The 24,064-nt window shown below is 39.3% G+C and overlaps 1 protein-coding gene across 11 annotated transcripts in view; it reads right to left on the bottom strand.

The window, feature by feature from the left end:
• Positions 1–5,580: 5,580 nt before the first annotated feature.
• Positions 5,581–24,064, bottom strand: part of CCDC126 (coiled-coil domain containing 126) — a 44,827-nt gene continuing 26,343 nt past the window's right edge. For all 11 annotated transcript variants that reach the window (XM_016957168.4, XM_016945546.4, XM_016945547.4 and 8 more), the window contains one exon: positions 5,581–7,366. In XM_016957168.4, coding sequence (XP_016812657.1) covers positions 7,182–7,366 — 185 coding nt within the window. In that variant the 3' untranslated portion in view covers positions 5,581–7,181. The remainder of the gene's footprint in view (positions 7,367–24,064) is intronic.

The raw sequence follows: 24,064 nt of genomic DNA, 5'->3' as shown, positions 1-24,064 counted from the left end.
ACATCGAAAGAAGAAAACCTTAAACAAATACCAAATTTGCTAATGATTTACATGCTAAATTATTTATGGGGAAGTGTACTGATGTCTGTAATTTGTTTTGAAAAGCATAAAAAAATGGATTAGTAGCTGTGGTGGAGTATAATTTAAAAACTAGCACTTTGGGAGGATAAGGCAGGCAGATCACATAAAGGTCAGGAGTTTGAGACCAGCCTGGCCAACATGGTGAAACCCCATCTCTGCCAAAAATACAAAAATTAGCCAGGCATGGTGGCATGCACAGGTAATCTCAGCTACTCAGGGGATTATATATATATTATACATAATCTGATGTGTGTTCACTGACATTTTTTTCAATTTGGCTGCATGCTTGAAATATTTCATAAAATGTTGAAAAAATTTGAGCGCTATTACCTCATTTGAAGCAAGTTAGTAAGGAAGCTTTCTCTAAGTTGATATATTAAGTAGCAAGTAAGCATAATTTGAAGAGGAACTTGACACAGGGATTTTTTAAAACATTACAAATTTTCATTCCTGTTAAGCAACACATATAATGTCTTCAGGGTAGGGTGTTCACAATTCTTAGTGTGACTTTTAGAATGTTAGTGGAGGCCGGGCGTGGTGGCTCACGCCTGTAATCCCAGCACTTTGTGAGGCCGAGGCAGGCAGATTACCTGAGGTTGGGAGTTGGAGACCAGCCTGACCAACATGGAGAAACCCCGTCCCTACTAAAAATATAAAACTAGCTGGGCGTGGTGGCGCATGCCTGTAATCCCAGCTACTCAGGAGGCTGACGCAGGAGAATCCCTTGAACCCAGGAGGCGGAGGTTGCGGTGCGCCAAGATTGCACCATTGCACTACAGCCTGGGCAACAAGAGTGAAACTCTATCTCAAAAAACAAACAAACAAACAAACAAACAAACACATGTCAGTTGACAGTTAAAAATTTGACAATTCCATTTTTTTCTCATAAGAAATTAGAGAAATCATTAATTGCATAGTATGAGCGAAGGGGGAAGGAAAGTCTTCAAAAATATTTGACCAAGAGTCGCCCAGAACATGACCTGAGCTTATTAGTAAAGCAGGTGTATTTTAGTTTCTTCTAATTACCTCCTCCACTAGAAAAATAGTCCCTTCTACATCCATTATTTTGTTTTCTTAAATCAAGCAAAATGAGAACAGCACTGTGTAAATTATAATCTGTATAACTATACTGGGTCAATGGCTTATAAAACTTTAACTTATCTAAGGAATACATTTTATTTCATGACCCAGTACACACACACACACACACACACACACACACACAGTTGAACTGAAACTTCAGGAAACATTTACCCTTTTTACTTATAATTGAATTTTTCTGTTTTTCTTACTGGCCCCAATTTAAAGCTCATGATATTTCACATTCCATTGCTTTAAAATGCTAATCACAACCCATTAAATTGATAACATCTAACAGATTGTAACATACCTGTGAAACACGGTACTATGCAGTCCTTAAGATTTTTTAGAAATACTGGATTTGGACTGTGTTGTGATACAGTCTAAGAACTGTAGGACCATGAAATATCTTTATATTGCTTTATATTTGCTATTCCAAAGATGCCTTTTCTCATATAACAAATATATATTGAACACTATTTGTGCAAGTCCTCATAAACTTGAGGTGAACAATCTGATAATTCTTTTATATATTTTCTCCTTAAGAATTCAAAGGGCTTTAAACACATATGCTTATGTTACTAAAACTCCATGTAGTCACATAGGATAGACATTACCAATGATTTGGAGCCGGAGACACCAAATCAGAAAGTACACACATGGCCAGGTGTGGTGGTTCATACCTGTAATCCCAACACTTTGGGAAGCAGAGGTGGGAGGAGGGAGGATGGCTTGAGCCCAGGAGTTCGAAACCAACCTGAGCAAAATAGCGAGACCCCATCTCTACAAAACATAAACAATCGGCTGGCACGATGGCTCACGCCTGTAATCCCAGCACTTTCGGAGGCCAAGGCAGGCAGATCACGAGGTCAGGAGATCGAGACCATCCTGGCTAATGCGGTGAAACCCTGTCTCTACTAAAAACACAAAAAATTAGCCAGGCGTGGTGGCGGGCGCCTGTAGTCCCAGCTACTCGGGAGGCTGAGGCAGGAGAATGGTGTGAACCCAGGTGGTGGGGCTTGCAGTGAGCAAAGATTGCGCCACTGCACTCCAGCCTGGGCGACAGAGCAAGACTCCATCTCAAAAAAAAAGGCCGGGCGCGGTGGCTCACGCCTGTAATCCCAACACTTTGGGAGGCTGAGGCGGGTGGATCACGAGGTCGGGAGATCAAGACCATCCTGGCTAACATAGTGAAACCCTGTCTCTACTAAAAATATAAAAAATTAGCCAGGTATGGTGGCATGTGCCTGTAATTCCAGCTACTTGGGAGGCTGAGACAGGAGAATTGTTTGAACCCGGGAGGCAGAGGTTGCAGTGAGCCAAGATTGCGCCACTGCACTCTAGCCTGGGCAACAGAGCAAGACTCTGTTTCAAAAAAAAAAAAGAAACATAAAAAATTATTAAATATCTGGCCATGGTGACGCATGCCTGTAGTCCCAACTACTCTGGGGGCTGAGGTGGGAGAACTGCTTGAGCCCAGGAGGTCCAGGCTGCAGTGAGCCAATTGCGCCACTCTACTCTAGCCTGGGCAATTGAGCAAGAACCTATCTCAGAAAAAACAAAGAAAAGAAAGCACATACATACTTGCCCACAGTCATACCATTAAATTGATGGAAGAACCAAATTTTCCCAACCTCCATTCTAAAAATCTAAGGTATTTTAAAACAACTTCTAAACAATATTTTCTATATTAAAATAATGCCCTTTTTGCATAGAAACAATCACAAAAATGTTTCCTCTCCCCAAGCCTTGATATCACATCAACTGTACCACCCTCTCCCCTCCATAGATTCCTCAGAAAGTTTATTTCTTTGCCTGAATAATTAGTAAAGAAAGGGTGGGAGAGTGGGTGGATGAATTAAGCACCAAAGAAGGTTAAGTTAAAAACAGTGATTTATTCAAATAGATTATGCTGCTAACCAACACTTAAAAGCAGTGTGAAGTTACACTTGCCCTACGAAGGACTTAATGGAGGTCCAAAACTCATCTGAAAAGATATGTTAAACGTACTGATACTGGTAACATCTGAAGAACAATAATTTTTTTTTAAATCTTCATGTCCTAACTTCCTTACTTAAATGCACACTAATATTATTGATTCATTTAAGCCAAAAGCGACAAACTCAATCTGATTTCAAGCAAAAGTCTGACCACTACTCAATCTCCTCCCCACTCTCAAACAAAATTATGAACTAGCCATTGTACATTTTATTCCCAGTCTTCTCCCTATGCTGCAAAATGCTTCTAGCCTGCTGCTCTTGATATAAAACAAAGTCTGAGGATGAACACCTATTTTGGATTTTCTATGTCCTTATATATCGATACAAGTGGAGATATTTCACCGCTTTGTCTCCCCCATATGGGTATTAATCATATTTTGTTATGTTACCTCCAACATCTAAAATAACAGTAACAGCATGAAGCATAAAAAGAGTGTGAATGTGAGTCTAATTTCCCCTCCCCACACTCTACTGACTTCCCACTTCTCTTTAGACCTGTCTCACACCTCAGGCTAAATCTTTTCTCTGCAACCAAAATGCTTAATAATTAAGAGAAAGATATACCAATGTGATATAGCCACACAATGGAATAACTATGAAAGTTATTTACCTTCTGACTTAGAAAGAAATTCATCCTACATGGTACAAAAAAAGTATATTATTTTTAAAACATACGTATATATGCACAAAGCAAAAAAAGTATAGAATGGGTTTAGTAACTCATTGTTTTAACAAATATTAATTGGGTACCTATTATGAGCTAGACACAGTTGTAAATGCCCAGGTTACATAAATGAACAAAATGAAGTCCTTGCCTCCATGGAGTTTATATTCTAAGAAACATGAGAGAAAACAAAATAAGTTAATATACCATTTAAAGTCGAGTATATCAGAACTACAAAGAAAAGTAAAATGGCTAAGCGTGCTGAGGCCTAGTATTTTAGGAAGGTGGTCAAAGATGACTTCCCTTAAGAAGTAACATTTGAATGAACACCTGAATGCTGTTTGGGAGGGAACCATGAAGTTATCTGGGGGTAAGAGTGGTGGCAGGTAGAGGAATATCATGTTTGAAGTTACTGAGGCAAAAGTATGCTTGGTATGTCCTAGGAAGGACAAGACAGTATGACTGAATAGGAATTGGGAAGGAGGAGGGTGGTAAGAAATGAGGTCTGGAGGCATCCAGGGGCACATTAGGGCTTTGAAGGCCACAGTGGGAACTTTGGATTTTAAGTAGAAATAGGAAGTCAATAGAGAGTGTGGGGAGGGGAGATCAGATTCACATTTATCTACTAAAATATCAACAGTAGTTATCCCTGGGTAGAAACATTTCAGACTTTTTCCCATTGTGCTTCTCTATATTCTCATTGTTTCTCCTGGTTTGTTGTTGTTGTTGTTACTGTTTTGAGACAGGATCTTGCTCTGTCGCCCAGGCTGGAGTGCAGTAGTGCAATCATGGCTCACTGCAGCCTCCACTTCCCAGGCTCAAGCAGTCCTCCTGCCTCAGCCCCTGAGTAGCTGAGACTACATGAGCAATACCAGTCCCCTAAACAAAAAGTTCTTAAGAATCATTAAGCACTTTCAATTATGGGAGAAAAATGGTTTCAATTAACTACATATTTTTTGGTCTGTTTCATTACATCATGCTCCCTTTTCAGGTAGATACTTCTATAAGAGAAAGGCGGAAAAAATGGTAACTATATTAATAAGCTACTCAGCTCAAAGTGTTTGGTTAAAAACAGAACATTGTTTACATTTAAACCAAAACTGTGACTGAGGTTCCTATGTAAGCTGCTAACACTTTAGGTTTCCAAGGCATAACTAAATGAGATGAGACAAATTTCTATAAATTCAAAAAAAGTAATATGGTCATTAAAAAGCAAACTTGAGTCTCTACAGTCTGTGTAATTCCAGAGTCAAAATCATAAGTGTTTCTTGAAAACTGAGACCTAAGTTATCATTAACTACCTGAAATAATGTTTAAATTACTTTTTAATTCATATATTTGCTTAAAGTAAACCCAAAGACACCCTGATAAAAGTTTGCAAGTTTTTAGTACCTTTAGTGATGCCCTCCGTGCTAATGTCCAAATTAAGATTAACTGAAGATATAAATACTAAGGCTTGACTTCTTAAAAATCAACAGTCTACTGTTGATTTTTAAATGAAGCTCATATCCATTTCAGATTATCAGTTTACTGTTGATTTTTAAGAAGTCAAGCCTTAGTTCTCCAATCTATCTCTGCACTCAGACTCTCCTACCCTAGTATCAAATGAGAGGCACTATTGGGTAACCTTCAATTTTTCTCTTTTGAAAAAGTTATCTGGAATTGAAACAAAACCAAATTTTTCTTAAGATTCCTTTTAACCATTTATCATTTATTAAATGCACAACCAACATTAAAGAAAAAAGCCTGTAATACTTTGTAGGTAGAAATAATATATTTTATTTCATCCCTGAAAAAAAAAACAAAAACAAAAATGTCCACATCTAATAGGAGAGACTAAACAATTATTCCAAACTTCTACCTGGCAATGGCATATAATTAATTTCTTCGCATAAAGGTAGACAGTACAGAGAAGAGAAGAGAGATTTGGAAATCTGTCTTTCATGAAACAATATTTCACATATTTATTTTAATAAAATATTATAATTATTGCTACATGTGGTAGCATATTGTAATGATGAACAATACAATATCTAAATTCTATATAGTCTAAATCTAGAAGCTAGCTGCACTTAAGCAGTTACTATAGAGAATAAATACTATGAAATATAGGGCACCATGTGGCAATTAGATTTGCTACAAGGGAAATTTAAATAAAAGTATAATTTGTTTTATACTAGAATTACCCAAGATTAGGGTTCCCTGTGCTATATACAGCTTTTTTCCTGAAAAGATAGTCAATCTTCATAGTTTATATTTTAAATGTTCTTATTTTAAGTGGCCATTATATAAAATGAATATCTAATGTATCCGTTATACAAATTCAAAATTTCATAAAGGATACTCTTATATAATATAATGTTAACATTTTCCAAGCAATTTAATGCAGCACAAAAGTACCTTTATTATATACACCTGGCTAAAGTCCTCAAGCGTTCCATTCTCCAAAGTCCCTTCCTCCTGGACCAATATAATAAAAGCAAAATTAACCCAAATATGGAAATAATGTGCTTTCCTGATAGCATAGACACTCAAAGGATTAAACTTTTAAATGAACATTCATGCATGTGAAAAATCATGAATACTTTAGTTATTGTTACTCTCATCATAAAAATATCTTTTATTCTTCAATAAGTATAAGATTAGAGTTTACAACTATTTTAATGCTGTTATTAAATTGCCCCAATGTTTACGATAGGTAATGGACAGTGGCTGCTACCCATTTCAAGATTATACTCTTATAAGTGTAATTTTTAAAAATATACAATAATTAACCTTCAGTTATTCTGAAGGATAGTGCAAATCAATACATTCTTTGGGTCATGATTTCAAAACATTATTTTCAACATTATATTTCCTTTCTCTGCTCATAATTGGAATAACAAAATATAGTACAATAAGCACATTTTTTCAAATAGCCGTAGTCTAACAGTTACATCTATTGAGAACAAATGACAGAATGATTAAACATTCTTCACTTGTCCAAAAAACGTGTTATATACTTAAATAAATGTGTTATAGAAATGAATCCATGTTTTTCAGTGTTTTCACTTCAGCTTGATCTCAAACACAAAAGATTTATACAAAACTCACCTACCTGCTTACCACATCAACCAAATTACCAAATTCCCTTTGAGGACATAGTACAGCATTGAACAGACTTGCCTGAAAGCAAACAAATAACTTTAAAATTTTTATGTACAGAATTAGAGTTCCATGAATCCAGCATACTCCTTGAAAATGTGTAGAGCTTTTATTGTAAAGTATTGCTCTGTCCTAAGCCAGCAATTATAAAGCTTTTCTGCCATAGGATATAATCCACAGTGGATGGAGCAGCACAAGGTGATTTTCAACTGCTATCTGATACTGCCCGAGACATTCGTTCTTTTATTTGTGGTTACTGGCACCAAATTCCCACTAGTACCATTGGTGGTGTTGGTTGCTGAGCCATTCACAACAATATAGTCAACTTTGTTCTCCAGCTTCACCAATCGTTGCAAAATGTCATCCAGAAGGACAGCAATTGTTCTTTTCAGATCCGCTAGGGGAATAAATCAGAATAAAATTAACATTAATAGAGCTCTTCATTTTTGTGCTTTTACAGTTTGAAGGAAAAAGGTGAACAACTACTGGGTCATCTGAGGGAAAATGTACTAGAGAGAATGCACTCATACTACAAATAGGAAAAGCCTCATTTTTTTTTTTTTTTTTGAGATGGAGTTTCCCTCTGTCTCCCAGGCTGGAGTGCAGTGGCATTATCTCGACTCGCTGCAGCCTCCACCTCCTGGGTTCCAGCGATTCTCGTGCCTCAGCCTCCTGATTAGCTGGGATTACAGGCGCCCACCAACACGCCCAGCTAATTTTTGTATTTTTAGTGGAGACAGGATTTTACCACGTTGGCCGGGCTGCTCTTGAACTCCTGACCTCAGGTGATCCGCACTCCTCGGCCTCCCAAAGTGCTAGGATTACAGGTGTCAGCCACTGCTCCTGGCCCTAATTTTTAAATCAACAACATCATTTACAGAGTTTCCAAAAGGAATTTCAGAGTTGTAAATGTGGGGGAAACTCTCGCTTTTCTAGTGCGATATAATGGATTTTAAAGTCTGGTTCAAAATGTTAGTCCCGCTGTGAGTAACTCATTTACCTTGAGTTTCTTAAGCATTTTGTAAAAACTACCACAGACCTGTAATCCCAGCATTTTGGGAGGCTGAGGCAGGCGGATCACGAGGTCAGGAGATTGAGACCATCCTGTCTAACACGGTGAAACCCCGTCTCTACTAAAAATATGAAAAAATTAGCCGGGCCTGGTGGCATGCGCCTGTGGTCCCAGCTACTTGGGAGGCTGAGGCAGGAGAATCCCTTGAACCGGGGAGGCAGAGCTTGCAGTGAGCAGAGATAGCACCACTGCACTCCAGCCTGGGCGACAGAGCAAGACTCCGTCTCAAAAAACAAAAAACCAAAAAAACACAGACTAAGCTGGTAAACTAAAAAGCTAGCTAAGAAAGAGAGTCCATGAAATACAGAAATCGAGAACCTCCACAGGGGTGGTGTTGTGGGGGAGCCTAGGGTCCAGTGCAAATGCCAGGAACCTGTTCAGTGCAGTAGGACACTAGCAGTAGTTCTGACTTAAATTTCCTGCAGAAAAATGGTGGGGAAGACTATCTTCTAACCTCTTTGTAATGTTATGGAGTTTTAGTAAACTTTACTTGACAAGAATAAAATTATGAGGCTTTTCTGCCTTAGAATTCTCTTTCTCAGGTTTCCCAGAATCATCTAGCATATATTAGGTACTCAGTTAGTGACAACGAATACTGTTATTTTTGTTGATCCTGGACCAAAAAATGAGCCCAAGCCCTAATCCGGGATCACCAGGAGAGAAATCATCTAACAACTGATAAATGTGCTGATGGTTCTATCAGAAAAGCACAAGCAACAAAAGAGAAAATAGATAAACTGGACTTCATCGATATTTAAAACTTTTGTGCATAAAAGGACATTAATCAAGAAAATGAAAAGACAACCTATAGAATGGGAGAAAACATTTGCAAACCATAAATTTGATAAAGATCTACTATCTAGAATATATAAAGATCTCTTACAATTCATGAACAAAAAGATAAATCAATTTTTAAAATGGGCAAAGGACTTGAATAGATACTCTCTAAAGAAGATGTGCAAATGGCCAGTAAGTACATGAAAAGATGTTCAATATCACTGGCCACTATGGAAATACAAACCAAAACTCAATGAGATACCATTTCACACTTACTAGGATAGCTATCATCAAAGAAATGGAAAATAAGTGTTGGCAAGGATGCAGAGAAACTGAAACCCTCATACATTAGTGGTGGGAATATAAAATGGTGCAGCTGCTGTGGAAAAGAGTTTGTCAGTTCCTCAAAAACTTAAACATAAAAATGCCATGTGACCTAGGAATTCCACTCCTAGGTATATACCAAAAAAAAAAAAAAAAATCAAAAGGATTCAGAGCTCAGAGGGATACTTATACACCAATGTTCATTTCAGGTTTATTCACAACAGTCAAAAGGTAGAAACAACTCAAGTGTCCATCAACAGATAAACAAACAAAATGTGGTATATATGTAAATACAATGGAATATTATTCAGCCAGAAAAAGGAATGACATTCTGATACACGCTACAACACAGATGAACCTTGAAAACGTTATGCTAAGTGAAACAAGCCAGACATCAATCAAATCAAATATTGTACAATTCCACTTATATAGAATATGTAGAATAGGCATATGTATACAGACAGAAAGTAGACTACAGGTTATTAAGGATCAGGGAAGGAAGGAATAAAGATTTACTGCTCAAATTTTATAGATTTCTTGTTTGGAGTGGTACAAGTTTTGGAAAGATACAGTAGTGATGGCTGCACAACACTGTGAATATAATGAATATTGATGAACTGCATATTTAAAAAAAAATTTTTTTTTTTTTGAGACAGAGTTTCACTCTTGTTGCCCAGGCTGGAGTGCAATGGCGCGATCTCGGCTCATCGCAACCTCCACCTCCCAGGTACAAGTGATTCGCCTGCCTCAGTCTCCCGAGTAGCTGGGATTACAGGCATGCAACACCATGCCTGGCTAATTTTGTATTTTTAGTAGATGTGGGGTTTCTCCATGTTGGTCAGGCTGGTCTCGAACTCCCGATCTCAGGTGATCTGCCTGCCTCGGCCTCCCAAAGTGCTGGGATTACAGACGTAAGCCATCATGCCCAGCCCCCAGATTTTATTTTATTATTATTATTATTTTTGAGACGGAGTCTCACTCTGTCACCCAGGCTGGAGTGCACTGGAGCAATTTCGGATCACTGCAACCTCCACCTCCCAGGTTCAAGCGATTCTCCTGCCTCAGCCTCCCGAGTAGCTGGGATTACAAGCATGCACCACCACACCCAGCTAATTTTTGTATTTTTAGTAGAGACAGGGTTTCACCATGTTGGCCAGGCTGGTCTCTGGTCTTGAACTCCTGACTTCAGGTGATCTACCCACCTCGGCCTCCCAAAGTGCTGGGATTACAGGCGTGAGCCACTGCAGCCAGCCTTAAAAATTATTTTAATGGCAAATGTTGTTATCGATATTTTACAATTGTTTAGAAGTGGGGAAAAAAGGTATCAGAAAGGAGTATCAGTGGTCGTGATAGAGGGTGATCAAAAAATACTTATCAAAAAAAGAGAAATGTAATATAAAGTGAGGGGGAAACTATTTGGAGCAAGTCTTATGGTAAAATGAGATTTTCCAAGCAGTGCATCTCTGGCATCATTCATCATGAACACCTCAACATTCTAGTTTAAAGGGAATATACAAGAAAAACATTTACAAAAATCTTTCAGCAAGAAGTACCCAGGAATGAAATATCATGATATATACTTCTTTCAGATGGTACCAAAAAGAAATAAACATAGATATTTGTATATATAAAGAGGACTGGGTGCGATGGCTCACGCCTGTAATCCCAGCACTTTGGGCGGCCGAGGCGGGGTGGATCACTTGAGGTCAGGCATTCGAGACCAGCCTGGCCACCATGGCCAACATGGTGAAACCCCGTCTCCACTAAAAATACAAAAAAATTAGCCCAGGCGTGATGGCACATGTCTGTAGTCCCAGCTACTCGGGAGGCTGAAGCAGAAGAACTGCTTGAACTTGGGAGGTAGAAGTTGCAGTGAGCTGAGATCGTGCCACTGCACTCCAGCCTGGGTGACAGAGCGAGACTCCATCTCAAAAAAAAAAAAAAAGACATAAAAAAAAATGTTAGCCAATTGTGAGTTTAGATGAAAGATATATGATGTTTACCACACAATTTTTAAATTTTTTCTGTAGAGTTGAAAATTTTCAAAATAAAACATTGGGAGAGGGGACATTTATTTATTAATACCTTTCAATCAAGAGTTGCAATAGTATTTGGTAAACAGGAGATAATCATATTTTTTAAAACCCTTCAGCAGTAAGACTAAATCATAAATACTGGATCTCCTTTTCCATGGCAATCACCTCCTTTATAATATTAAAAGAAGTAGCAACCTAAAATGGGCAGGGGACAGTCTTAACACATTAACAAAATGAAGCTAAAAGCCTAGGAGGTTTGACATTAAACTGAGGTGTGAGAATTATAAAGGTGCAGTCTAATCACTTATTTCAGTCAGGGTTAGAAATTGGCAATTAAAGAAAAAGTCAGGATAAATGAGAAACAACTATATGATAACTTTACAATGTTCTAAATTATTATTAAATATAGAGCTTTTAAATTTTCTAAAATCAACTGTTTTAATATTACAAAAAAAGAGACTAAGAGATTATATCTACCTTCCTCCATGACATAAAATCACTTCGTTGAATATCAGAACAAAACTCTTATTTCTTGGAGTTCTTTCAAATACACCAAACATCCTCCTTTCTCTATATTCACAATACAATTTTATGTTTACAGGTCATGAGACGACATCTTTAAGGGAATTCTATGCTTGTATTAATATTATATGTGCATCCACAATACTTTCCCCCATAAAGCTCTGTCACTGAAGGTGTTAGCAGTAAGAACCCCTTCCCTATCTTAGACCTTGAACCCCTAAAAGCAACTTGGAAACAGAGATCCTATCCTATCTATGCTTTTACTCTCAGCTCACCCAGCTTGGTGCTTCATCACACAGTAGACACTCGACAAATGTTTGAAATGAACATTTGCTGAAGGTCTAATTCACATGTTTGGTAGGTGGCATCATCACTGAGATAGAAATGAAGGATCCAATTTAGAAAATAAACCACTTTAAGGTTGCTCTGTTTCTACTTTAACTTCCTTATTCTGGGAGAAGATCAAATAGTTTAAGAAGGGAAAAGAATCACATAAAAACATAGACCTAGCCTGATTATTTCATAGCACACAAAAATCAAAAGAAGGGTATATGATGCTATTAAGTATGCTAAAGATATCGGGTATAAAAAGATTCTAACTATGCTAAACATAATCAGTGATTATAAGGCACAGCAGGAAGCTACATCATCCCTTTAACTGTGGAACAGAGGGAGAATGTAGTGATTTACCAGAGGCCAAGTCCAAGGTCACCTCGTGGAAAAACAGAACCAAGGCAGGGTGTCTGGCAGAAGGTAACACTACAAAACAATCATGGGTACCGCCAGAGACCCCACCTGAAGAAGAGAGGGAGGGGAAAAAATACCTTCCCTTCCTCCTACTTTCCAAATTCCTCCCATACCTCCCACTGGCTGAACCCAGGCAGAAGCCAGCTGATTTGGGAACTTGGAAAATGCCACCTACTGGAATCGCTCACTCTTCCTTGAGAAATAGAACAGAGAAAGGGTAAGGAATAAATCTGAGGGCAACCAGCCACAGTACTGGCACAAACATAAGCACACACGCTCTTGCAGACCCCCTACTTATGTCACATGTCTTTTATGTTTTGTTTGTTTGTTTGTTTTTTGAGACACGGTCTTGCTCTACTTGCTCTATCGCCCAGGCTGGAGTGCAATAGCACAATCATGGCTCACTGCAGCCTCGACCTCCTGGATTCAAGTGATTTCCTCCCACCTCAGTGCCCCCTCCCCACCCCCTGCCAAATAGCTGGGACTACAGGCACACACCACCATGCTGGGCTAATTTTTGTAGAGACAGGGTTTCACCATGTTGCCTGGACTACTCTTGAACTCCTGGGCTCAGGCAATCCATCCACCTCAGCCTCCCAAAGGGCTGGGATTACAGGCGTGAGCTATCAGGCCTGGCCGTACTTTATCTTTTTATACCTAAATATTGTTTCCTGGTTTGTACTCTTAATGTCAGCTGCCTCAAATCTATTTTGTAGAGAGGCAGGTCTAAATAGATAAACCTGTATGTACACACAGAAGGAATAAAACTGTTGTAAAATGTAAAATGACACAGAAGTGTTTCATATACATTGAACAAGTCAAACACTTTTCCTTATTAATATTTTTCAAATTCAAATCAATACTTTACCACCACTAAATATCAGCTTAATGGTGCAAGCAAGAAAATTTAGAAATCACTTCTTTTCTTTTTTCTTTCTTTTTTTTGGATACAGGGTCTCACTCTGTCCCTGCCCAGGCTGGAGTGCTGTGGTACAACCTCGGCTCATTGCAGCCTCGACCTCTGGGCTCAGGAGGTCCTCCCACCTCAGCCTACCAAGTGCTGGGATTACAGGTGCCCACCACCACACTCAGCTACTTTTCCGTAGAGACAAGGTTTCGCCATGTTGCCAGGCTGGTATCGAACTCCCGATCTTAAGTGATCCTCCCTCCTTGGCCTCCCAAAGTGCTAGGATTACAGGCATGAGTCACCACACCCAGCCAGAAGTCGCTTCTTGGTTATCAAAGTGAGTTACCCAGTGTAAAGTTTTACTATGAAGCTACTAGCAGTAAAGGAAGAATGCTTCCAAAGAAATACAAACTAAATATCATAGCAAAGAGAACACCATAGGTAAAAGTGCTTTCAAAGACCTCATCAATTCTATGATTAAGTGTACATTCATTGTTTAATCTTTTGTATTTTTAATATAGCTACCTTCTCCCACTCGGTGCTTAATAAATTATGTCACTCAAGAATTACTTTATTACTTCTCTTCTTAAGATTGCAAGGCAGGGCCGGGCACAGTGGCTCACGCCTGTAATCCTAGCACTTTGGGAGGCCGAGGCAGGCGGATCACCTGAGGTTGGGAGTTCCAGACCAGCCCGACCAACATGGAGAAACCCCTTCCCTACTAAAAATACAAAATTAGCTGAGTGTGGTGACCCATGCCTGTAATCCCAGCTACTCAGGAGGCTGAGTCAGGAAAATCGCTTGAACTCAGGAAGTGGAGGTTATGGTGAGCCGAGATCGCGCCATTGCACTCCAGCCTGGGCAACAAGAGCGAAACTCCGTCTCAAAAAAAAAGGACTGCAAGGCAGTTTAGATCACATGAGTGAACTAAGGTAAGTTCTCATCAGACATTAAATACAAATACCTCAGTTCCTAAAATAAGCCTAATTTTTCCTAAGAAATGCTAGATAATGGCTTTGCCTAAATGATACAAATCACCATAAATAGACTACGTCTTAAATATCTACATCAAAATCATATCTAATAGGAATTCTGAGATTGACTTTCCTTTAACGTATCTGGAATACAAGGACCACGCATTTTACAGGTTTGGCTTTGGGTTTTTTCCTTAATTGTTAAATTAACTTTTTGTTTTGAGATAACCGTAGATTTACAAAGAGTTGTAAGAAATAATAAATACAAAAATTCCAATTCCCTTTGCCCAGTTTCCCTACAATGGTAACATCTTGCAAAACTGTATACAATATCACAACAAGAATGGTGACATTGATAAGAGTTAAGATGCAGAATATTTCTATCACCACTAGGATCCCTATGTTGCCCTTTTACAGTAAAACCCACTTGCCTCCCATTAATCTGTTTATTTGGTATATGGTATTACAATGATTGATCTTCAAATACTGAACAGCTTTGCATCTTTGGAATAAATGCCACTTTGTGGCCAGGCGTGGTGGCTCATACCTGTAATCCCAGCACTTTGGAAGGCCAAGGCGGGCGGATCACTTGAGGTCGGGAGTTCCAAGACCAGCCTGGCCAACATGCTGAAACCCTGTCTTTACTAAAAATACAAAAATTAGCCAGCCATGGTGGCAGGCAGCTGTAATCCAAGCTACTTGGAAGGCTGAGGTGGGAGAATCACTTGAACCTGGGAGGCAGAGGTTTCAGTGAGCTGAGATCACACCACTGCAGTCCAGCCTGGGCAACAGAGTGAAACTCCATCTCAAAAAAAAAAAAAACAAACCACTTGGTGTTTAATTTTCTTATATGCTGCTGAATTGTTTGCTAATATTTTCTTAAGAATGTTCACATCTATATTTGGGGGAATTTTGATCTGCAGTTTTTATTTTTTATACTGTATTTGCCTAGCTGGGTGTAAGGATAAAACTAGCTTTATAAAATGAACTAGGAATTGCTCCTTCCCCTTCTATTTTCTGGAAAAGATTGCATTAAAGTATGCTAATTCTTCTTTAAACTGCAGAGAGAATTCTCCAGCAAAACCATCTGGGCCTACAGATTTTTTTTCGGGGTGGGGGGGGACTTTTAAATTATAAATTAAATTTCTTTTTTTTTTTTGAGACAGGGTCTCCCTCTGTCACCCAGGCTGAGGTGCAGTGGCTCCATCTCTGCTCACTGCAACCTCTGCCTCTAGGGTTCAAGCAATTCTCCTGCCTCAGCCTCCTGAGTAGCTGGGATTACAGGTGCACACCACCACGCCCGGCTAATTTTTTTGTTTTTAGTAGAGACAGGGTTTCAGCATGTTGGTAAGGCTGGTCTTGAACTCCTGACCTCATGATCCACCTCGGCCTCCCAAAGTGCTGGGATTACAGGTGTGAGCCACCACACTTGGCCAAATTTCCTTAACAGTAATAGGGCTATTCAAATTATCTATTTCATATTGGGTGGATTGTGGCAATTTGTTTTTTGAGAAATTGATCCATTTCATCCAAGTTATCAAATTTATGTGTCTTAGAGCTGTTCAGTGTTCCTTTATTATCCTTTTGATATCTGCAGGGTCTGCCCTGATATTCATTTTTTCATTCCTGATGTTGGTAATTTATGTCTTTTTTCTTTTTCAGTCTTATCATAAGTTTGTCCTTTTTTTTTTGACCCTATTAAAGGACAAGTTCTTTGTTTCATTGATTTTCTCTACTGTTTTTCTGTTTTCAATTTCATTGATTTCTGCTTTTATCTTCACCATTTCCTTTTTTCTGCTTGCTTCGGATTTAGTTTGCTTTTCTTTTTCTAGGTTCTCTAATAGCTTAGATTACGGATTTGAGACTTTTCCTCTTTTCTGATTTATGCACTTAGTGCATAAATCTAAATTTCCCTCTCAGCACTGCTTTAGCTGTGTCCCACAATTTTTTATGTTGCATTTTCATTTGTATTCATTTCCCTTGAGATCTCCTCTTTGACTCATTATTTAGAAGTATGTTGTCCAGTTTCCAACTATTAGAGATTTTCCTATCATCTTTCCATTATTGATTTCTACACTGTGGTCAGAGAATATACTCAGAATGATTTCAATTCTTTTAAGTTTGTGAGGCTTGTTTTATGGCCCAGAACAAGGTCTACTTTGGTAAACATTCTATGGGCTTTTTTTTTTTTTTGAGATAGGGTCTTGCTCTGTCACCTAGGCTAGAGTGCAGCAGCATGCTCATGGCTCATTGCAGCCTCAACCTCCCGGGCTCAAGGGATCCTCCCACCTCAGACTCCCTAGTTAAGAGCTCCTGTTCTCAAGCAATCTGCCCACCTTGGCCTCCCAAAGTGCTGGGGTTACAGGTGTGAGCCACCACACCCAGCCTTCATGGATGATTGATTGATTGATTGATTGACTGAAAGAGTCTCACTTTGTCACCCAGGCTGGAATGCAGTGGCACAATCTCGGCTCACTGCAACCTCTGTCTCCCGGTTCAAGCAATTCTCATACCTCAGCCTCCTGAGTAGCTGGAATTACAGGCGTGCACAACCACAAGCAGCTAATTTTTGTATTTTTAGTAGAGATGGGGTTTCACCTTTTTGGCCAGGCTGGTCTTGAACTCCTGACCTCAAATGATCTGCCTGCCTTGGCCTCCCAAAGTGCTGGGATTACAGGCGAGAGCCACCACACCCTGCCTCCATGGACTCTTGAAAAATGTGTATTCCACTATTGTTGGAATGTCATATATATATATGTAAATTGGATAAACAGAGCATTCTGCATATGTCAATATGTAAACTTTTTATGTACAAATTTTAAAACTTGTCTTTCATAGGTAAGGCTGGTCACTTTCCTTTTTTCTTTTCTTTTTCCAAATTTTAATTATTATGTTGTCTTGGCATGAAATTCTTAGCATGGGTTTATCCCGATTGGGGTTTGCTCAGCTTCTTAAATCTGAGGACTCTGTCTTTTGCCAAATATGGAAATTTTACAGCATTTCTTCGATTGCTTTTCCAGCTCTGCTCTCATTCTCTTCTCCTGAAATTCTGATGACACAAATGTTAGATTTTTAGTTATGGTCCCAGAGGTTCTGGAAGCTCTATTCTTTTTATTTATTTTTGTCTGTTTTTCTCCCTGTTATTTGGATTGTGTAATTACATTGTTCTATCTTCCAGTTTACCGATTCTTTCCTCTGTCCCCTCCATGCTGTTGTTGAGTCCATTTGCTGAACTTGTTAATTTAATTGTATTTTTCACTTCTAACATTTCCATTTGGTTTTTGTTCATATGATCTATTTTTCTCCTGAGACTTTCTTTTTTTTTTTTTGAAGGTGTCTTTTGCATTTGCTTCATATTCATTAAATGCTCTTTGGAGAAATTTTATCATAGCAGCTTTAAAATCTTTTTCAGATAATTCTAATATATCATTGTCTTAGCCTATTCGGGCTGCCATCACAAAACACCACAGACTAGGTAATTAATAGAAATTGATTTCTCACAGTTCTGGAGGCTGGAAAGTATACACTATCAAGGGGCCGGCAGATTTGGTATCTGCTGAGAGCCTGTTCCTCACAGATGGTGTCTTCTAGGTGTCCTGACATGGCAGAGGGGTGGAAGAGACAAGGCAGCTCTCTGAAGCCTCTGTTTATAAAGGGCATTAATCCCATTCATAAGGATAGAGTCCTCATGACATGATCACCTCCCAAAGACGCCACCTTCTAATACTACCAAATTAGGTTTCAATATATGAATTTTGGAGGGACACATACATTCAAACCATAGCAGTCACTGCCATTTTTCATTCAGTCTGAGACCTTCCTGTTCTTGGTATAAGTGATTTGTGTTTGAAATTTGGACATTTTCATATTATGAGACTCTGGATCTTATTTAAACCTCCTGTTTTAGGTGGTTTTCTCTAACACCACTCTGGCAGGGGAGGGGTGCCACCTTGTTACTGCCAGGCAGAGGCAGAAGTCCAGGTGCCCCATTCAGCTTCCACGATACTCAAGGGTGGTGGGCTCCTCACTTCTGCTGGGTGGAGAAGGGAGTTCCAGGTCCCCATGTACTCTCCATTGACAGTGTGCTGGGGATGGCCTCATACTCACTGGGGACGATGAATGTCCTGACTCTCCACAGGCTTCCCCTGACATCACACCAGAGGGAAGGGAGATGAACAGTTCGTTACTGCCATGTGGAGGTAAAGTCCTGATTCTCCATGTGGTCTCCACTGGTCCCATGAGTACAGTGGGGACAGTTCTCACTCCTGGCTGGCTGGCAGGGGTGACATTTCCGGCTCCTACTGCCTTCTCTAACACCTCCATGGCAGGAATGTTGTATGCCTCACTGTAGCCTCGAAAGGATAAAAGTCTAGGCTTACCACTTGGCCTTTGATCAGGTAGCTGGTAGTGCAGCAACAGTTTTTTTCTGTGATGTTTGGCTAGAGGAGAGCTGTTATTGACTACAAGTTTTCTAGCTTGCTAGGCTGCCTTTTCTTGGCTAGAGAGAACAGGCTTTTGTTGGGGCTTTTTCTGTCTTTGCCTGTTGGCAGTATCTAGGTTGCTGACTTCTTCAGCTCCAACTCTGAAATACACACAGGGAACATACCACTGTGTCACTCCTGGTCTCCTGAGGTCCCTAGACTGTCTGACTTTTTCTCCTCCAGAGTCTTATATAAAATGTCCAAGGCTTTTGGTTGTATTTGGATGGAAAGAACAGGGGAGAGATGCATAACATAGATGAGGATGGATCTCCATTTTCCTAGAAGTCCCCGGTGTGAGAAATTTTTAAAACTGGTTTTCTTCAAACTATAAAAGACAATCTCCAATAGCCTGCTTCTGAAAATGCTTATAACACTGTTTTCCATTCATTACTTATACAATAATTTATATATTTTAAAAATGAATTAAAGAAATTTTAATCTTGGTCATTTTACTAAGGAAAATTTTTGCTGGATTTGTGTGCAAGAGCAACAATTTTTAAACTATTATTTTCTGAAGAACATTTAAATATTAACATTAAATTATTCTCCTGGCTGGGAGTGGTAGCTCACACCTGCAATCCCAGAACTTTGGGAGTCCGAAACAGGACTGCTTGAGCCCAGGAGTTTGAGATCAGCCTGGGCAACAGAGCAAGACCCCATCTCTTAAAAAAAAATTGGCTGTGTGTTTTGGTGCACACCTGCAGTCCCAGCTTCTAGGGAGGCTGAAGCAGGAGGATCACTTGAGCCCAGGAGGTCGAGGCTGCAGTGAGCCATGATCGTGCCACTGTACTCCAGCCTGGGTGACAGAGCAAGACCCTATCAAAAATTATTCTCCTAAAATATTTATACAGTCTTTCTTTCTTTCTTTTTTTTTTTTTCTGAGACAGTGTCTCACTCTCGTCACCCAGGCTGGAGTGCAGTGGTGCGATCTCAGCTCACTGTAACCTCTACCTCCTCGGTTCAAGCGATTCTTGTGCTTCAGCCTCCTGAGTAGCTGGGACTACGGGTGCCTGCTGCCTACCTCAAGTGATCCACCCACCTGGGCCTCCTACAGTGCTGGGATTACAGGTGAGCCACCGCAAATGGCCTTTTTTTTTTAGAGCCAGGGTCTCACTATGTTGCCCAAGTTGGTCTCAAACTCCTGGCCTCAAGTGATCTTCCTGCCTCAGTCCCCCAGAGTGGTGGGATTACAGGTGTGAGCCACTGCACCTGGCTGGCATCTATTTTTTATTTAAAGTGTTCAGCTACACTGATAAAGAGGAAAGCCAAAACCCTTAAAAGAAAGCAGGGTCAGTCGGAAAGCCTGATGTGGTTAAGGACTGGTGTTGCTGGAGATTCAGAACCAGGTGTAGGAAACCATGCACCAACTGCAAGGTGTTCCAGAGCAGTCAGTGTGAAGCTGGAGCAAGTATTCCCAATTCATTGTTCTAGGCAAATCACAGAATCCAACAGAGATAATATTACATAGGAAGAAAACAAAATTCCATCACAGAGGACTAAGAATGTGGAGGAAAAGATATAAGGTGGATGGAAATGATTATAGATTAAAGAGAAAGCACACATTAACTGTTCAAAATGTACATGTCATTATAAAGTTGAATTAATCTGTCCACAGTCTTCAAAACAGTAACAATTTATTATAGACTAGCATTTTAAAAAAATATTAGCTAATGCAGAAACAGAAAACCAAATACTGCACGTTCTCACCTCTAAGTGGGAGCTAAATGATAAGAACTTATGAACACAAAGAAGTAAACAACAGACACTGGGTCTACTTGAGTGGGGAGGGTGGGAGGAGGGAGAGGAGCAGAAAAGATAACTATTGGGTACGAAGCTCAGTACCTGGATGATGTAATAATATGTACAATGAACCCCCATGACACGTGTTTATCTATATAACAAATCTTCACATGTACCCCCAAACCTAAAATAAATATTTTTTTAATTTCCATTAAAAAAATATATTAGCTTATGTTTATTTTACCAACTGGAAAAAATAGGATAAACAGCTCAAAAGAGGTCCATTCAATAAATATTTTTGATTGACTAGCTTATTTGTATAGTAATGAAAGGCTATGGATAAATGGTTTCTATAGATGGCTAAAGGTTTAAGTTATTGTAGAATTCTAATCTTATTATAATTTGTACTCCTATTTCAAATTAATGGAGCCAAGGAAGAAATTCAAATAATGAAACTAGAATAACTGGCTAACTCATCTGGAGAAAAGAAGCTGCATCTTACTGCTTACACCAGAAGTCCCAACTGTATTACAACTATAAATGTAAAACAAACAAAAAACAACTAAAAGCATAATACATTAGAATATAAGTTATGGAGAAAAAAATTTTCAGCACAAAACTAAATCATAAAAAATGTATTTTACTACATAAAATTTTAAAACAGCACACCCAGTTATTAGGCAACTGAAAATCAAAAGAAAAACCTCTGTAACACATGACAGCATTAGCATCTTTATAAAGAATCAGTCAAGGCCAGGAGCGGTGGCTCACGCCTGTAACCCCAGCACTTTGGGAGGCCGAGGCGGGTGGATCACGAGGTCAGGAGATCGAGACCATCCTGGCTAACACAGTGAAACCCCGTCTCTACTAAAAATACAAAAAAAATTAGCTGGGCGTGGTGGCGGGCGCCTGTAGTCCCAGCTACTCGGGAGGCTGAGGCAGGAGAATGGCATGAACCTGGGAGGCAGAGCTTGCAGTGAGCTGAGAGAGCGCCATTGCACTCCAGCCTGGGCGACAGAGCAAGACTCTGCCTCAAAAAAAAAAAAAAAAAAAAAAATCAGTCAAATAAGAAATAAACAAATTTCCCAGCAGAAAAATTGTCAAGTGACTCAAATAATTCACATTCTCCTATGTACAAGAAATACAAACAGCCAACAAACATTTAAAAAAATCTTTTAACCTCCCCTGAAAGCAAATAAATCCAAAAGCAAACAACTAAATGCCATTTAAAATTAAATAGAATTGGTCAAAGTCTGCATATAAATGGTCACCTTCCCACTGACGGGAAAGTGGTATAGTAAGAATGTAAATTGGTAGAACCATTCTGGAGGGCAATCTGACAAATGTCTATTAAATTTAACGTGTGCACATCCTTGACCCCAAAATTCCACAATTAGGTAATCTATTCTTAAACATTCACACAAATATGAAATACATGTACACACACATATATTTCATACACACAAATACACCACAGCACTAAATAAAACACACAAAAAAAGTTCAGCACCAAATTATTCATCATTAGGGAAGTAAACGAAAGACATTTATAAAATGAGATAATAGGCCAGGCATAGTAGCTCACATCTGTAATCCGAGCACTTTGGGAAGCCAAGGTGGGAGGATCGCTTGATTCCAGAAGTTTGAGAATATGCTGGGCAACACAGTGAGACCCTGACTCAACAACAACAACAAAAAATTAGCCCGGCAGGGTGGAGCACACCTGTAGTCTCAGCTACTTGGGTGGCTAAGGTGGGGGGATCACCTGAGCCCAGGAATTTGAGGTTATACTGAGCTATGATCACTCCACTACACTCCTGTCTGGGCAAGAGCATGAGATCCTGTTTCAAAAATTAAAATAAAATGAAATAATATTGTCATTAAAAAGGATAAAATAGACCTATGTGTATAAAATGGAAGTATATTTACAGTAACTTAGTGAAAATAAGTTGCAAAACCAACATGTACAGTACAATGCCATTTTTGTTCAAAATAAAGCAATGTGTTGGAATATGCGTGCATAGGTACCACAGGTTGGAAAACTACAGCTGAATGGCCACCTATCTTTGAAAATACAGTTTTATTAGGAAATAGGCATGCTCATTTATTATAACAGACACCATATACAACCCACAAAACTGAAAATAGTTATGACATAGCCCTTTAAGAAAATATATAGCCAAATGCTGATATATACCAAATTAACTGAAATTACCTCTGCTCTGCTTTTGCTTATTTATGTTATCTATTTCTATAATATCTGGCTGGCCAGGGTGGCTCATGCCTGTAATCCCAGCACTTTGAGAGGCCGAGGTGGAAGGACGACATGAGGCCAGGAGTTTGAGACCAGACTAACCATCATTACTTCAGGAAAATCATCATGAAGGGAAGAAGGAAAAATATGTGTCCAGGGCATTCCCAGGTAAAGATGGTAAAGTGAACACAGGCATTTAGAATAAGCTTAGTCTAGGTACCCACAAAAACAGTAAACTGTTTTTCTCTTTTTGTTTTTAAGCACAAATCCACAAGGCTAAAGATAACAAACAAGAAAGGAGACCACAGTAACAAAACTCCAGGGCTGAATGGTAACTGACTTAGCAGACCTGAGAAAGCTAAATCTTTAATGAGAAGTAAGAAAAGCCAAGAAGCAATCCTGTTTTCTCCACAGAATCCTACCCCGAAAGGTCCCAGAAATTTTACACCATGTACTACTGAAAACAGAGGTAAAGAAAGGACTAAAAACCTAGAAGGACTAGGTGCAAAGTTCTGGGATATATGTGCAGGATGTGCAGGGGTTTTTTATTCCTAAAAAGATACAACAAAAATTTTTTACTATAAAGCGACAATTTATAATTGTATAAATTTATGGGTTACGAAGTGATGTCATAAATTGTGGATACAATATGGAATAATTAAATCAAGCTAGTTAACATATCCAATACTTCAAATATATTTCTGTGATGAGAACATCAATTTTGAAATGTATAATACCCCATTATTAAGTATATGCACCACACTGTACAACAGAACTCAATAAAGTATAAAACATATTCTTCCTGTCTGAGATTTTGTACCCTTTGACCATGACTAAATTTTTTTTTTTTTTTTTGAGACAGTCTCACTCTGTCACCTAGGCTGGAATGCAGTGGCACAACTTCGGCCCACCACAACCTCTGCCTTCTGGGTTCAAGTGACTCTCCTGCCTCAGCCTCCACAGCAGCAGGGACTATAGGCAAGCAATGCCACACCTGGCCAACTTTGTATTCTTAGTACAGATGGGGTTTCGCCATGTTGTCGTGGCTGGTCTCAAACTCCTGACCTCAGGTGATCCGCCCACCTCGGCCTCTCAAAGTGCTGTACCACAGGCATGAGCCACCATGCCTGGTCTAAAATTTTTATGAGACAAAATATCAATTCCAAAACAGCATCAAAAAGTGAGCAGGCCAGGCACAGTGGCTCATGCCTGCAATCCCAGCACCTTGGGAGGCTGAGGCATATTTTTCTGTAGTAAAAAT

Source organism: Pan troglodytes, chromosome 6, assembly GCF_028858775.2.
Source record: "Pan troglodytes isolate AG18354 chromosome 6, NHGRI_mPanTro3-v2.0_pri, whole genome shotgun sequence".
Lineage (NCBI taxonomy): Eukaryota > Metazoa > Chordata > Mammalia > Primates > Hominidae > Pan > Pan troglodytes.
The sequence above is the reverse complement of the archived record's forward strand: the minus strand, read 5'-3'. Positions and strand labels throughout refer to the sequence as shown.